This window comes from Leptonychotes weddellii, chromosome 11 (assembly GCF_054177405.1).
Source record: "Leptonychotes weddellii isolate Sample4059 chromosome 11, ASM5417740v2, whole genome shotgun sequence".
Taxonomy (NCBI): domain Eukaryota; kingdom Metazoa; phylum Chordata; class Mammalia; order Carnivora; family Phocidae; genus Leptonychotes; species Leptonychotes weddellii.
In genome coordinates, this window is record NC_138379.1 from 4,096,753 (window position 1) to 4,113,356 (window position 16,604).

Here is a 16,604-nt window from a genome sequence, read left to right on the forward strand (position 1 = left end):
GAGGGAGAAGCAGACTCCCTGCCGAGCAGGGAGCCCGATGCGGGACTCGATCCCGGGACTCCAGGATCATGACCTGAGCGGAAGGCAGTCGCTCAACCAACTGAGCCACCCAGGCACCCGAGCATGCAACTCTTGATGGTCGTGAGTTTGAGCCCCATACTGGGAGTAGAGATTATTAAAAATCTTAAAATAAAAAAAAAATTAATGAAAAATTTTGAGAGTAGGAAAAAATACGCCAACATGTCAATATTAATTAACATGGGGTGGTGAATATTATGAATAATTACTTTTTCTTCCTGTGTTTCTGTGTTTTCAGAAATGTCCTACGTTGATTAGTTTACCATCAGAAACAAGCCCATCATTACATAAAGACGTTCCCCAAGTGCGTCCATCAAACACATACTCGAGCTTGCACGCCCGGGGCTCCGCGCCAGGAGCGGGCTCCCAACAACCATCCTCGGTGAGAAGTGCTTTCACTCAGTTCTGCCCACGGCAGCTGCCTGAGGAAGGCGTCGTCAGTGTCAGGGAACCGAGGCCCAGGAAGGTTAAGGAATGTGGCTGAGGTCACACGGTAAGAGGCCGGGCCAGGACCGCACCCCAACAGTGAGGCCCCCGGTGCATAAATGTTTATGGCATTAAATGGAAAGCAAGCTAGAGCAGAGTGACAGCCAAGCCCACGGCACGTGGCCACCCTCGGTCTCCAGGGCCGTGGAAGTTTCGGGGCTCGTGCTGATTTCCGCCCCTGTGCCTCTTCCCTCCAGGGCAGTCAGTGAGCTTAATGATTTCAGGCAACCACCGCTGTTCAGGGATGGGTTCCTCATCAGGCACCAGCCTCTCGTAATTCACTGTGGGGCTGGCGGGGCTGTCTCAAAGACACGTTCAAACCTTGCCATTGGCCTCAGAAACCTGGACAGGAAGCGTGCGGGGCAGGTGCCACCCGCCCTGAGCAGAAACCAGGACGCCAGGGTTCCAGCCCTGGCTCTGCTCATACGATACCTGCGACAAGCCATTCAGCCGGCCTATGCCTCTGTTTTCTTACCTGTAAAATGGGCACAACCACACCCATCACGGCGGGACAACAGCGGTGATCAGAAAATCAAATTCTCTCCATCGCCTGGGGCAGCCTATCACCCGGTTACCCCCGAGAGCTAACATAAGCACTCCCTTCCAGCAGTACAGAGTCTAGATTTGCATGTCCTGCCCCCACTGGTGGGTGACTTGGAACGAGGTATTTTTCTTTTTTTTTTTTTCACCTAGTCCCAGGATGTTGGTGTGGCCTATGAGTGGATCCGAGAATAATGCCCAGCACACAGTAGGTGCCTGGGGTCAGATGGAGATGAAGTGTGTTAGCCCTGGAATCTGGGCAGCGCTCTGCGACCTTAGGGAAATCCTGTGACCTCCCTGGGCCTCAGTTTCCCCCATCAATGAAAACCTACACCACGTTAGAGTCCCGGCACAGGGCCTAGCCCCGGCTCTTAGTAGGTGTGCAGCAAACAACTGTCCCCAGGGCCTCTGTCGACATGCCTACAGCAATGCACTGGGGTGGAAAGGGACAACCCCCAGAAGAAGACACAGCTGGATGAGCAGCCAGGGCTGCGTCCATACCTCCTGTGGGGCTTAAGGGCTCGCCGGCCAGCGGGAACGGTGCAGTAGGGGCCGGGAGGTAGCCGGCGCCCCAGCCCAGGGATGCCCCCGCCCAGCAGGACCCCGCCTGGCCCTCACCCAGCATGTCGGACGACTCGATCATGTTGGTGTCCAGGTCGGTCCAGTAGAGACGCTGGTCAGCGTAGTCAATGGTGAGGTCGTTGGCCCGACCCACCTTGTCCACCAGCGTCATGCAGTTGGTCCCGTCCATGAAGGCCCGCACGATCCTGGGTTTCCCGCCCCACTCGGTCCAGTAGATGTAGCTGGAAGACACAGGGAGGGCAGAGCGGGCTCAGGTGCGTCCGCCCTCACTGCAGGGCAGGGGGACACGACCGCCGCCATCTCCTCGGCGTGGCCCGTTCCACCCTGGGAGCCCCCCACAACCCTAACATCCCTCCAGGTGCTGTCACCGTGCCTGCCTCCTGAATTCCCACAGCAGTTCACCTGCAGGGTGAGGGCAAACACATCCGTCTACAGACCCAGACCAGTGGCACAGAGGGGGTGGCCTCGTAATAGAACTCCAGGTGGGATACGTTTGTCAGAGACGAATGCTAATTAAGCTGGACGGGACGCCAGGGTGACAGGGGAAGTCAGGATGAATGTGGGCGAACCAGGACACACGGTCCCCTTACTCAAAAGGGGCAGAAGACAAGAATCTGAGGCCAGCAGGCACTACGGGGCCAGGATCCAAACTTGGCTTTCCTGCTTCCAAAGGGTCCTCCTCCCTTCTTCTTCAGCAGCTCCACAGAAGGAACCCCTGTGCCAGAACCATGTGCGTCTTACTTGCCCTTCGGCTAAAACCGGGCCTTTCTGCTCTGCCGTCCCACAATCTTTCCTTCTCTAACAGTGTGCGACAGGCAGCGTTCGGGGTACGCCGTACACATCACTGATGCACTGGGGGCGAGTACGGGGTCCGCACCACAGAAAACTCTGGTGCAGAGGGAGACTCAACCCTGGTCCCTCTGGCCCCCGTGCCCAGGGCAGGGCCCCCAGGCTCCTGACAGGTAAAAGCAGGTGCCTTGCGAGGCAGGTGGAACCCTGCCTGGGAAGCCTGCAAGGAGCCCTTTCTGAGCGTGCTGGACTCCAAGGCCCTAAAAGCCAGCAACATGGGGCGAGGGAAGGAGCCCAGCTCTCTCTCCCTGCTTACCTGTCCCTCAGTAAGTCACTCAGCTTCTCTGAGGCTCAGTTTCCACATCTGCAACATCAGGGACAGAGACACTCGTCCCATGGAGGCTCCCCGGATGCTGCACTGAGCTCGGGTCAAAGTGCCCAGTGCAGCATCCAATAGAGCGGCCACCCTTCCTTCCTTCTGCTCTGGGCCTCAGTTTCCCCTCTGTGAAATAAACTAGATACCGCCAGGGTCCTGCCCACCCCGGCCACCTCAAAGCTAGTGGCGGTCAGGACTGCTCTAATGAGAAGGCCAGCTGGACAGCCACCCCCCTCGGCCTACAGTCGTCACACACGGGCTGATGTACGGAAGTGGGAGGGGGGCGGGGACACGTGAGACGAACAAAAACGGCTCTTACCCTTTGGTGGGGTCCAGGGCCAGTGACCTTGGGTTGTCCAGGTCCCTCCACACGAGGACCTGCCGGAACTGTCCATCCAACCGGGCCACTTCGATCCTATTGGTACCAGTGTCTGCCCAATAGAGGTTCTTGCCCACCCAGTCGACGGCCATGCCTTCCGGGTAGTCGAGGCCAAACTCGATCACGTGCTCCACGGAGCTCCCGTTCATGAAGGCTCGGCTGATGGTCTGGGAACGGGGAGGAGGCAAGGGCCACGGTTAGGAACCAGCCTTTCTGCAGACCTCTAACCATGAGATAGATGCTTGGCCACCCGGAGCAACTACTGACCACATCTGGTGCCCAATCGCCCACATACAAAGGTTTTTCAATAAATGCTTGAAATGTAGCAAAATACGTTTTTAGGGAAAAAAAAGATTTGATAATATTTAAGTTTTTATATTTCTATATGCATATCACATACAGATCGGTCCTTTCATTCAGTAATCTTTGTCATGAAGTTTTATTAGGGACTAATAAAAATGCAAAAGGCGAGGAGCTATGGAAACGACACAGAAGCGCTCACGACCATGGTATCGTTTACAGCGGGGAAACGGGAAGCCACTAGAACATTTAAAAGAAGCGAACGGTTACATAAAATACGGAGTATCTGTGCAGTGGACTACCTGACTCACCTAAAGAATTGTGTGAAAGAGTTCCTAACAGCATAATCAATTACCTCTCATAATGTCAAGTAAAAAAACCAGGATACAGAACCCTCTACAGCACCTGATAGGGACCATGAGCAACACCGGGACATGGGGAACTGCCCTGAAACGTCAGCTGGTGGGGGGGGATAGAAGTGATTTTCATTTTTATTTTATTTTTATTTTCTTCTTTATACTTTTCTGTCTCCTGCCCTCTTTCGCCAGTGAGCTCCCATGACTTAGAATCAGAAAAATCTCCAAGAGATGTGTAACACCATCGGCAGAATACAAGATAAATGAGTACGCTACTTCGGTTGTCCGGTACTTCAGACCAGGGGCAAGCAAACCTTCCCCTAAAGGGGCGGATGGTAAATATTTAGGCTCCAAGGGCCACACAGATCTGATGTCACTACACAATCGAGCAGCGCAGGCGCAGACAACCCAGAGACAAATGGGCATCGCTGTGTTCCAATAAAACTTTATTTACACAACCAGGAGGCCAGCCTGCGAGCCAGTTTGCCAAATCCTGCTTTACGAGAAGAAAAGGCCCTTCTGCGTACTCCTGCATATTCACATCGTGCGCAAAGACAGCATTTGCTGAGCAGGTGGCCACTGCTGAGGGAGCGAATCCAAAGACGGTGTCAATTTTACAACAAAACGCCTCCCAGACCCACAAAGCCCACCCGTGTGTCTAGTGGATGTGCTGGTTATAATCATTCATGATACTTTATTAAAATAGTCACTCATACTTTATTGTCACAGATCACATTACCATAAATATTACGGCTCCTTTTTTTTTTTTTTTTTTTTTAGTTCAATGCGGGGCTTGAACTCATGACCCCGAGATCATGAGCTGAGCTGAGACTGAGTCGGACGCCTGACTGACTGAGCCACCCGGGCGCCCCTGCATATTACAGCTCTTCTAAGTCTTAATAGACTTTAAAAGCCTTCGCGGTGGCGCCGTGACAGGCGAGGCGTCCACAGCGAAGCTGCGTGCGTGGGACACCCCGCAGACCGTACCTTCAGGCTGACGTCCGTCCAGTAGATGTGATTGTTGGACACATCGAAGTCCAGCGCGGAGGCCTCCTTGACGCCCGTCAGCGGGATGGCCACGTCATTGTTGTTGGTCTCCAGGGAGATCCTGTGGATGGCGGCCCTGCTGGTGAACACCAGGAAGGCCTCGGGGACGATGCAGGTCTTCATGTCGCTCAGCAGCTCCAGGCCGATGGGGCAGCCGCACTTGGTCGCGTGAGGCGTGAAGAAGCACAGGTGGCTACACCCCCCATTCCTGTCCGCACACGGGTTGGTCCCTGGGAGCAAGCACGGCAGCTCTAACCCTCGGCAGCCCAGCAGGGGCAGGTGGGCGTGGCTCCACCGTCCCACGGGGCTCTGCCCCAGCCACACAGCACGCGGGGACGCCAGGTGGGGAGGACGGAAACCGAGGTCCTCCCCAGCTGCAAGGAAGGGACAGCAACAACGGCAACATGGCCGGCTCTGCGCCCGGGGTGACCCAGGGCCTAGAAACTCAGTCCGTCCGCCCAGCAGCCTGGGGGCGGGAGGCGTCCCCACCGCTGTTCGCCAGTCGCAGAAAGTGAAGCCCAGGGAGGCTGGTGAAGGTGACAAAGGCAGGAAGTGGCACAGCTGTACGAATGGGCCGTGATGGGACAAGTCTCACACACACACCCCGGGCCCGGACTCCAGGCCTGCTGACGGGACCGACCGCCCAGATGGCACCTCCCAGGATCCAACGCCTCGCAAACCCAGACTCGCCCAGGACCGCCAAGGGGGTCTCTTCTGCATTAAAGCAGAGTACTCAGGGTGTTCATTTACTGGTGGCCAGCCTGTTAATCTCCCTTACCTCCCGAGGCGCTGTTAAAAGTGACTTTAATGTAGTGTTAAGTATTTCAGCTAAAAAAAGAACCCTGTTCCCCAGCTCTCTCAGGAAGTCCTGAGATGAGAGAGATGAACCCAATTTCTCAACCTGAAAGCACACCTGACAGACACATCTTTTTTAGGAACTGTTGGGTTTTTTGTTTTTTTAAACCATCACTCGCAGACGGGCCTCACCGTCCACAGCAGATATTCAGCGCGTCCTAAAAGGCGACTGGGAAACGAAGCTTCTCGGTCCCATCCCTCTTCGTCAGGAACCCAGGTGGCTGGGCGGTAAGACCCATCCCGGGGACACAGAAGGCCCAGTTGCTCTCAGGCCCCCCCGCCCCACGGCCTCACCTCCAGGCCTTTGCACAGCTGCCCCTCTGCCTGGCCAAACTGGCCCCCACCTGCCCCCTAAATTCCAAGCTCAAGTGACCTCCCGCGTGTGTTAAAGCCAGGCATCCCTAGCATCACGCCAGGTTTAGCCACTGCCTGGCATAGCGCGGAGGAGTGTCTCAGCCACTAGACGGAGAGACCGGGAGCTACCTGAGGGCAAGCACTGGATCCTCTCTGCCCATTCATCCATTCATTCATTCATCCAGCAAAGTTCTGTTGAGCACCTCCGATGTGAGGTGCTGTAGTAGGTGCAGAGGCCCCCACTGGGAACAGAGCCCCAGCCCACGTGGAGCCCACAGCCCCGCCCGCACCACACCTGGACGCTACTCTCTCCCGTGTAGCCTAACGACCCGCCTTTGGAATCCTTTTCATAAAGAGACAAATCATGTTAAGTGAGCTTTTTGCAGATCCTGGCTTTCAGATAAAAGGTGTGTGTTTGGGGCGCCTGGGTGGCTCAGTCAGTTAAGGATCTGACTTCAGCTCGGGGTCTTGGGATCAAGCCCCACATCAGGCTCTGTGCTCGGCAGGGGATATGCCTGTCCTTCTCCCTCGTCCTCTGCCCCTCCCTCCCCTCATGCTGTCTCTCTCTCAAACAAATAAATAAAATCTTAAAAAAAAAAAAAAAGTATGTATTTGAAGGTCCAGCCCGGCCACGCTGGACAACGATCACAGCCCACCCCAGTGAGGAGGTGGGGGCAGACCTGGAGTGAGTCCCAAGCTCAGCCACATCAGCAACGCGGCCGTGCGTCCTTCCTTCCTCCCAGTGCAAATGGGGCAATACGGTCATCAGTGTATGGGGTTGCTCCGGGCGCTGAGGCACTTAGCCAGAGCCTGGTATCAGAGCCCGCCCCTGGTCTGAGACCCACACCTCGGTACTGCAGGCAGATCAGCCACAGGAAGGGAGAGGACAGCCGTCTGCCTCGCCTGGCCCTTTCAGCACAGTGTCCCACCTGTCCTTCACCAGATCTCACCATATCCTGTCCTGCCCCTCCCCAGGGTGCGCGCCCGGGGACTGAAGGGCAGCCACGAGCCCCCTGCTTCTTCCTGGCGCCAGCAGGCTTGGCTCGCCGGCGGCTGGAGGCTGAACAGACTCACCGACAACCTTGGCCACGTTCACGGCCTTGAGCCCCATCAGGTCGGGCAGCTGGTCGATGATGACGTCCCGGCTGGCCTTGACCTTGTGCACGCGCTCGATGCTGCGCCGTTGCCAGTCGGTCCAGTAGATGAAGTCCCCCAGCAGCGTGAACCCGAAAATGTGTGGGAGCTTGTCCTCCAGGAGCGTCCGCCTCTTTGTCCCGTCGACGTTGATCACCTGCAGGATGGCAGACACAGGTATGAACCGGCCTCGGGCCTGAGCTGCCGGAAATGAGCCAAGGTCAACGCCTGGGATGCTCAGCTCTGTCTGCACCCCGCGAGGCCGTGATACGAAGCCAGGTGCCGTGGCTCCCTGGCAGAGCTGGACGAATGACCTTTTCAGTGGTGGGGCTGGCTCAGGGCTCTCCCCGCAGCCCCCCCTACCTGGGTACGGACACTGTGCTGAAAGGGCCAGGCGAGGCGGACGGCTGTCCTCTCCCTTCCTGTGGCTGATCTGCCTGCAGTACCGAGGTGTGCGTCTCAGACCAGGGGCGGGCTCTGATAGCAACATCTGCCTGCACACAGCACCAGCAGGCGTCAACTGTGATCACACGCTTGACGCAGACTTGAGTTTCCAGAGGCTGGATTACTAAGACGCCGTGGGCCCTGGGCAAGACGTCGCACCAGTCTCTGGACTGATGTCTTGCTTGGTCAGGCCCAGATGAACTCTGAGGGCACTTCTGGCCCTAAGTCTGAGCCCGTAACTCTCAGACATCTTCCACCCCCGCCCCCCCACGAGGCCATTTACTCTGAGATACAAAAGCTAGCTTTTTCTTGAAGAATCGGTGCTGATTAAAAGCATTAACCACAAAAGCCACAAAGGAGAAAACTGCTGTCAGACATAAAAACGCCCACGATTCCGATGACAGATGATCCTGTAGCAGCTTCTGTTGAAAGGCAGACTCGATAAAACACAACATCAAAATTCTCCGGCTCTCAGGCCAGGATGAAAGAGACATGACAAGTCCCAACAGACCTCCTGCAGCCAGATGACACTTCCAGCTCCGCAGAAAAGCGACAAACCCTCTGTTTTGCAGGCGGTGAGAACAGAAGACAGATCAAATTCAGGCTGAACAGAAGAGACTTGGGTCGTCTGCTGTCGGACAGCACAGGACAAAACAGCCAGGTCGCCGGGAGGAGCCGGCAGCTCTGGGCTGGGCCCAGCAAGCCCCTGCGCCCCGTGGACCTATTTCTCCACCTGTAACTGAGGGGAGCAGCTGACGTCATCCAGGCAACTTAACCAAAGACAGAACAACGCCTGGACCCCCAATCTGAGGCAATTCAGGCAGAAGTGGGAGGCTGCGGCCCAGGTATGGATCCTGGAAGCAGCTTCCCGTGGGGCGTTCCAACGCGCTGCCCAGGTGAGAACGTGGGGTTGGGGGGTGCCCTTGTACCGAGAGCTGGGGAGCTGCCAACCTCACCTGGAGGGAGGAGCTCGGGTTGCACCGATTTCTGTCCTCATCCCTGGGCACCACTCCTGGCCCTGCTGGTTAGCAGTAAATGGCAGGTAATGGACTAACTCTTCCAAACGGTTTGGGCGCCGGCCCTCAGAGAACGCTCTGCACAAAACTTGCCCCTGGGAGGGGTCTCATCCTGGGCTCATGGCCCAGGAGGTGAGGTTGGGAGAGGAGAAAGAGTATCTCCAGGAACACATCCCGTCAGGGGCAGGGCTCAAGCGAGGCCCTGGGGACCCTTGCTCCTTCCTCAGCTCGGGATAACGGGGGCCGCGCCAGGGTCCGCACACGCACTACATTGACACTACAAAGAAAATCATCCACGTCTAGAAAAAAAGACTCAGCTTCAATGCACCAACATGTCAATACCGCCTCTGTAAGAGATTTTCCTCTTCCTTAGGTATTTCCATATTTTCTCAGTTTTCTTTAATAACTGAACTCCAGACATAAATAAATACACATTCTATTGAACTGAGGCAAGGAAGTACCTTTTTCCTGGCTCAAGAACAATGAAAACGAGCCCACGGAGGACATGGGGCCAACAAGGCTGGCAGCCCTTCCTCTCTCTCTCTCCGCCTCTGCCCCCTCCTGCCCCGACCTCGAACGCAGGATCCCATCCCCCTCCAGAAGCCGCTCCCTCACCCCGATCACCTCCCACACCAGTCAGAGAACCCAAGAAGCACCTCGCAGGCTCTCCATCAAGACTCTAACACTTGAGAAAAATACACGAGCCCAAAGTGGTTTTCTGTGGCAGCTTTCTGCACACAGTGAGCAAATCCAGCCCATCCATAAAAGTAACTACTGGACCGGGCCTTTCCCCAGGCCTGGAGCACCCGTGGGGCCTGTCTACAGGGAGCAACACACATTTCAACATCCCAGCTTTCCTAGAGAGGAGCCGAGGGTAAGGAGACGAGACACAGGGCACGGGTCCACCGGACTCCTGCGAGGGTAATGCGTCCAAACGGGATTCAGGAATAATGGAATCGAATTTGCAACCCAAGAATGTTGGGAGTCAGGGGAGAGTATGGGAGACAGATTTTCCAGGTCAGGGGCTGGCAAACTTTTCCTGCAGAGGATCATAAACATTTCCAGCTTTGCGGCCATATGGTCTTGGTAATGCAAGAGCAACCACAGAGAGCGTGAGTGAGTGAGCGAGGCTGTGCGCCTACAGAACATCGTTTGTGCAAGGAACAAAAATAACTTTGTAGACGCTGAAATTTGAATTTGGTGTCATTTTCACACGTCATGGAATATTATTTTTCTTTCAATTTTTTTTCCGCTATCATTTAAAAGTGTAAAAACCAGTCTCTGTTTGGAAGTGGTACAAACAGGCAATCAGGCCCACGGGCTGTAGATTCTCACCCCTGCTCTAGAATTGAGCGCCTGCACCCTTGATTTTCAGGAAAGGAAACTGGACGTCTCTCCGAGGAGTTATGTCAAAAATGATCACGCCAGATGCCAAAGGTGCCTGGGGCCAGCCTTGCTCTCTCTGACCTTTGGCTTCCGTCCTCCTGCGCTGGGCCAACTCCGCGCTCCGTGCCCGGGTCTGGGATAGGGGAGGGGGCAGCAGAGAGGGGGGACAAGCGGAGCAGACACCCGCAGATCCCAGCTGCGCTCTGAGGGGCAGCACCCATGGGGGTCTGCGGGGAGGACCCACAAAATGGTGGGCCCCAGAAAGTCACCATGACAAGAGATAGGAGCCCAAGACCAACCCTTTGAAAGCACACGTTTCAAGGGAAAAGACTTCTGTTTTCTGATGGAATAATTATCACAGTCAGACATAACCCCCCAAATTAAAACTGCCCTGGTTATTTTGTTCCAGGTAATAAAAAAGATCTTAAACACACACTTGCGTGCACATACTCATGGCTCAGCTGCCCGGAAGCCCCATGCTCTAACTTCTTCGCCGGGGGACACACGGCCACCAGGCCTTGCAACCAGCCCTCTTGTGCTGAGTATTTATTCTGGTTGGACCGGAAGTCCCCTCCACCGACCCAGTACGTGTCAGGAGCAGGGAGACAGATATAGGTGTGACCTCTGGGACTTATCCTCAGCCTGCCCGCCAGCCTGCCCCACCGGGTGCGTGGAGAGCTGACCCGGGATGGCAGGTATCACTGTCCTGGCCGGGATGAGAAAGCAGGGGGCCTCAGAGAGCCCAGATGATCCGGAGCCCCCAGCAAGTCCAGGGCGAGCCACACGCAGGTGACACCTCCTTTGGCAGAGACGGGCTGAAGCGCCTGGGTTGGCCTGCAAGACCTCTGCTTGTTCCATCCTCGAGTCCAAGCAGCCGAGGGAAACAGCCGAGGACGAAGCTTCACAAAGGCAACTCAAGCCTCCAAAGGGGCAAGACCAGTCCCTGCTTCGATTCAGTAATGGCTAAAACCACCCTCCACGGACACGCATCCGGAGCGTGTGCCCGGCTATTTAAGCGCTTTGCCCATCAGCGCTGCTAAGGGCACCAGAACAGAAAGCAACAGAAGCTGCACAAATAAGTCAGCGAAGGCAGGGGCTTCTGAACAGACACGGTTAGAAAAGCAGCCGACGCGCTGTCCGGGGAGCCAGGATGTCACCCCACCCCCGCGCCCCATCCCCTCTCCTCAGTGGCCCTCTAGAGCACCGACCACCTCCGACGCGCTGCACCTGTCCTGTTACCCCCCATGTCTATCTCCCCTCTAGAACATCCGCCCCATCAGGGCACGGTCTGTCCCTCGCTGCTCTTCCAGCACGAGGCAGTGTCCACGGATGCCGTGGAATGAACAGGTGCTCACCGAGGGGTGTGGAGGGGGCTGGGGGGACGTGACGGCTCTGTTCAGGGACCCGCTGAGCAGCCGTGGGAAAGGGCCAAGTGAGAGCCACAGAGGGAGTGTGGGAGGGAACAGTGGAGGGGCGTGGGAGCGGACACCTCAATACAGACCCGGTGTGTCCTGAGTCCCCACCCACCGTCAGCACGGAGACCCCGACGCAAGCCGGACCCGAGAGAGCTCCCGTCTGCTTGGGGAGACAAGGCCCACGCACAAACAAGTGAGGTGGGGACGATAATGACGCTGATGACCCGGCGGCTGAGCCAGAGCACGAGCACCCGACTGGTTTCAAAGGGGTTGCGGCTTCCAGCGGGAGAGGCGGCCTCAGGTGGGAAAGGGGATGTCAGCACTTTGCAAAAGGCGAGTCGTCCACATGCATGAGACCATGGCATGTGGCAGGAGGTAACTCTGGGCTTCCGAGGGGGGAGCCGGGGGCAGCTGGGCACGTGGGCTTGGAGGGTACTCGGGACGGAAGGAGCTGCCTGGGGGGGGGGTGCCCATGCTGGGCTGTCACGAGCCTGGTGTCTGCCAAGCAGCAGGGACAGAGGCAGAAAGGGCCTGGCGTCTGCCCAGAGCAGAGAGAGAAGTGCAGGGCCCCGGCGGCCACTGGTTAGAGACAGCTGAGGGAGAAGGGGGTCCTAGTTGCTTTTATGAATCCGGCTGACCCTTGTGACATGAGACCTAAGACCCGCAGCAGGTCAGAGGAGGAGGGGAGGTGCTCTCAGGGTGGGGAGCCCAGCAGGGCAGGGAGGGAGAGGGAGGGAGAAAAATGCACAAGCAAATGGTGGGCCGTAGGAACACTGGAGGCCTGGTCCTGAGGGCGCAGCTGGGGTCATGGGAAGGGCTGGATACAAGAACTAAGGGTACTGATGGGGCAGGAACCTCCAACCCAAGGGCTCTAGACCCAGGAAGACAGGTAAGGAGGCGTCCCAGGCAATTCCTTGCCCAGGAGGGTAGAAAATGCAGCAGAGGCAGCTATGGGGACACAGAGGGGAACTGGGGGCTGTGTCCATGGACTTCAGCCCCCACCCATCCCACGGGGCTCTAGCCTGTGGGTGTTGGGGCAGTCGGGGGCGCCTCCCAGAGTGAGCCTGGAAGGACCAGCCTGAGCCCACCCCCACCGCGAGCCACCCCGCGACCCCCAGCTGTCACGACAGCAGCTAGCTGGCCAGCTGAGGGGCTGCCCCAGGGGCTGGTCCGAGCCTGATGTCCAGGACAGCTGTCACAGACAAGGCCAGCAGGAGGCCCACCTGCAGGGCAGCCCAGACTTGCCCGCGACTCAGCCTGGTCCGTAAGTCGCATCTATGTGTCGCTAATGCCATCCAGATGAATCCCTGTTTCATCAGTCCAGCCTTTCCAGACCTTTGTTCTCCTCCCAGTTCATCAAGGGATTAGCCGCAGCTGCCCTATAAAGTCCTTCTCGGGGGCCTGGTGGGCGGAACACAGGAGCCCGATTACCTCTTCAAAGGGGCAGCCAGTTTATCACCGTCTAAAGTTCCCTTCTTCCAGCGCCTTCCCTCTGCGTTCAGAGCCAGGCCATGCGCACAACCAGGCCGCACGGAATCCGTTCTCCCCGTCAAAGGCAACTGCGTGAGGCAGGCCCGAGGCCAGCGCTCGGGCTCCTTAGCATCTGGCCTGGCCGTTCCATTGTCACTGGGCATAATTTCTGGGAAACATTACCACTGCTAGAAGCATGTCCTGTTGCTTCCCTAGCCTGGTTTATACCTCCCCTGACCATCCCTCCCACCTGGAAACCGGAAAGTAAACACAGCCCCTGGCCCTCAGCAGTTCCCCCAGAAGCCCTCAGAATCCTCTGTGACCTCCAGCAGGGGCTTCTGCACTAAGCTGGTGGCCCAATCCAAAGCTTGGTCCTGAAGGGCGTACCAGAGGAACAGCTGTTGGGCAGACGTACCAAGGTGGCCCCGGGCACCTGGAACATAGCCGGCACTCACCAGGTGCTCGGCGGCAAACCCGGGACCCCCGAGCGAGGGTCAAGAGGCCACAGCAGGAACGTGGGGGCAAGGCCCCTAGCACACTCGGGCCACCTCCAAGGTGTTCACCCCTGTGTCTGGGGTATTCCCCACTGAAAAGAATGCGAGAGCCCGAGACGCCAGCACGACTCGAAGGCGCCTGTGACTCGCCTGGGGCGTCTCCCGCCGGGGGGAGAAGACATGCTGAGTTTACACGGAGGATGGTCTCCACACCTATGCACGTCAGCAGCCCCCACCCCGGAGCAGGGGCGGAGGGGGCGTCCGGCACAAAACCCACAGCCAGAGTCAGCCCCCGATGTGTGGGAGGCAGCTGCGACAGTCTCTGATGGAGTCAGCATTCCCGAAGTGTGTGCCACCAGAGCCATGGTGGAGAAAGAAAGGGACCCTCGATCATGAAGCTGGAGAACACCTACGTGCCTACATTTCCCAAGTCTGCTTGATCAAAGATTCCCAAATCCTTCTAATTCTGTAGCCTCTCTCTTCACACTTTCTGGTGATTAGCTCCAAACAGGTTACACGCTTGCGGTGCACATTCCTGGTTTGTGGTGCGCGTTCCCTTACTCCGGGCCCTCCCTCACCCTCACGCTACCATGACAGACTGTCTTCAGTCCCTCCATTGGTTACCCTTAAAACTGTGCTCCTATCCCTCCCCAGCCTCCCACCTCCTAACTTCTGTCCCTTCTACTTAGCGGCTACCGCAGAGGATAACGTTTAGATTCTGTCGGGAAGCCTGACACTGTCTTAGGGCTTTGTCTGTGAATTGATTCTAAAGGTGGAAAACCAAAAAACCACCCACTTGCCACATGACCTTGAGCAAGGTACCGTCCCCCTGGACCTCAGTTTCTCATCCACACATGGGGACCGTGCCACATACCTCCAAATACTCTTGTGGGACAAACACACGAAAGGTGCTCAACATCACCCATCATCAGGAAAATGCAAATCAAACCCAGGAGACACCACAGCGCACCCACCAGAATGGCTACAATCATGATAAAGGACACAGAATGCTACAGTGCCTGAGGCTGTGCTGAGAGCAGAACACACGTACGCTCTTGCAAGAGCGTGCGGAACGGTGCAGGCCGTGGACCAGTCTGACGGTTCCTCAGTAAATCACACATAAAATTCCTACATGACCCAGCAATTCCGCTCCTTGGTATGTACCCAAGAGAATGAACAACAGGTGCCCAAACAAACTTGCACACGGTGCCCTTCACAGAGTTGCTCAGCAGCCAAAAGGGGGAAACAACCCGAATGTCCATCAACAGACGGGTGGATGATGTGTGGTCCATCCATACAACCAATGTTACTCTGCCATAAAAATGAAACACAGACAGGTGCCACCGTGTGGATGAATCCCGAAAACATCATGCTGAGCGAAGCAGCCAGGCATGAAAGGCCGCGTACCACATGACTGCACTCACGTGGAATGTCCCGGAACAGCCAACCCCACAGGGACAGACAGGAGATCCGCAGGTGCCGGGAGCTGGGAGGGGAGACCGGGACTGGCTGCTTAATGGGCAGGGGGTCCTGGGTGATGAAAACATTCTGGAACTAGGTAGTGGTGATGGTTGCTGTAGTTCAGCACTGTGAATGTGTGAGGGGCCGCTTTTGAAAGGCACACTTCAATTGTAAAAATGGCCATTGTAGATCATGTGTGTTTTACCACAGTAGACAACCCCAGCACCCTGCTGTGGGAGTACATGGAGCCATGCCCGTTCCGTGTCCGGCAGCGTCAGCTAGACACACACATCCCCAGCTCCCCAGCCCGCTCCCAGGGGTGGGTGGGGTCCATGGAGACGAAGCCTCCTCAGCAGACCCCGCTGGAAACAAGGGTCTTGGCTTCAGGCTCAGAGGCTCCAGAGAAACTCCCTTTAGCGTGTGATTTTTCATTAAGATTTTGTATTCTGAGGGACGCCTGGGTGGCTCGGTCGATTAAGCGGCCGACTCTTGATTTTGGCTCAGGTCATGATCTCAGGGTCATGAGATCAAGCCCCGCATCAGCCTCTGTGCTCAGCAGGAAGTCTGCTTGGGATTCTCTCTCTCCCCTCCCCCTCCCTCCGCCCCATCCCCCACCCCTGCGCATGCTCTCTCTTCCCCTCTCTCTCAAATAAATTTAAAAACAAAGATTTTGTCTTTTGAAATAGTTTAAGACACACAAGAAGTCACTCAAGGAGCTCCCGTGTGCCCTTCGCCCAGCTTCCCCATGACAGCATCTTACACAACCACGATACATACTATGATGGCATTTACTCGGCCACACATCTCCTTAAGGGCCCAGAAATGTATCATAATAAACCATTTTTTCAAGGATCCTCTTTGTCCAAATAGCATAGCACAAGGGCGCCTGGGTGGCTCAGTCGGTTAAGCGTCTGACTTGATTTTGGCTCAGGTCATGATCTCAGCATCGTGAGATCGAGCCCCAGGTCGGGCTCTGTGCTCAGCGTGGAGCCTGCTTGGGATTCTCTCTCTCCCTCTCCCTCTGGTTCTCCTGCCACCACCCTGCTCGCACATGCACCGCACACATGTTCTCTCTCTAAAAAAATAAATAAAATCCTTAAAAAAAAAAAAAAACAGAGCATAGGCATCCGTCCGATGCCTGCCTGGTACACGTGATGGGCTCCAGGGCGACCAGGCCCGGCTTCTGCCTAAAACTCAGGGCTCCAGGCCAGCCGGGCTGTGGCAGGCAGCACAACCTGTATTAAACAGCTCCAGGAACCAACGCCCACCGGTGGGGATGACTCACCTCAATTTTGTCCGTCTTGGCGTCTCCCCAGTACAGCTTTCCCTCCTGCAGGTCCAGGGCCAAGCCGTTGGGCCAACCGAGGGACGTGTTCACCAGGATGTGCCGCTCCTGCCCATCCAGGTTGGCACACTCGATTTTGGGGTTTTCCCCCCAGTCTGTCCAGTACATGAGGCTGGAGAAGAAGCACATGTCCTTGACGCTGTCTGTCTCGTCCCTGCTGCACCCCCCAGGGCTGAGGACCACGCCCTCCCCATCCGGCGGGAGGCGCTCAGGCATCACCAGCTCACTGCACAGGTGATCACCAAGCCCCCCACGCAGGACCAGGGGCTCCACGGGAAATGGGGGTGCCCACAGTGC

General features: G+C 56.6%; 1 protein-coding gene across 1 annotated transcript in view; it reads right to left on the reverse strand.

The window, feature by feature from the left end:
* Nucleotides 1-16,604, reverse strand: part of LRP5 (LDL receptor related protein 5) — a 96,795-nt gene that overhangs the window by 22,883 nt on the left and 57,308 nt on the right. Inside the window, 5 exon segments of the mRNA XM_081797651.1 lie at nucleotides 1,723-1,907; nucleotides 3,171-3,397; nucleotides 4,874-5,163; nucleotides 7,217-7,433; nucleotides 16,248-16,419. Of these exon segments, the coding sequence (XP_081653777.1) occupies nucleotides 1,723-1,907; nucleotides 3,171-3,397; nucleotides 4,874-5,163; nucleotides 7,217-7,433; nucleotides 16,248-16,419 (1,091 nt within the window).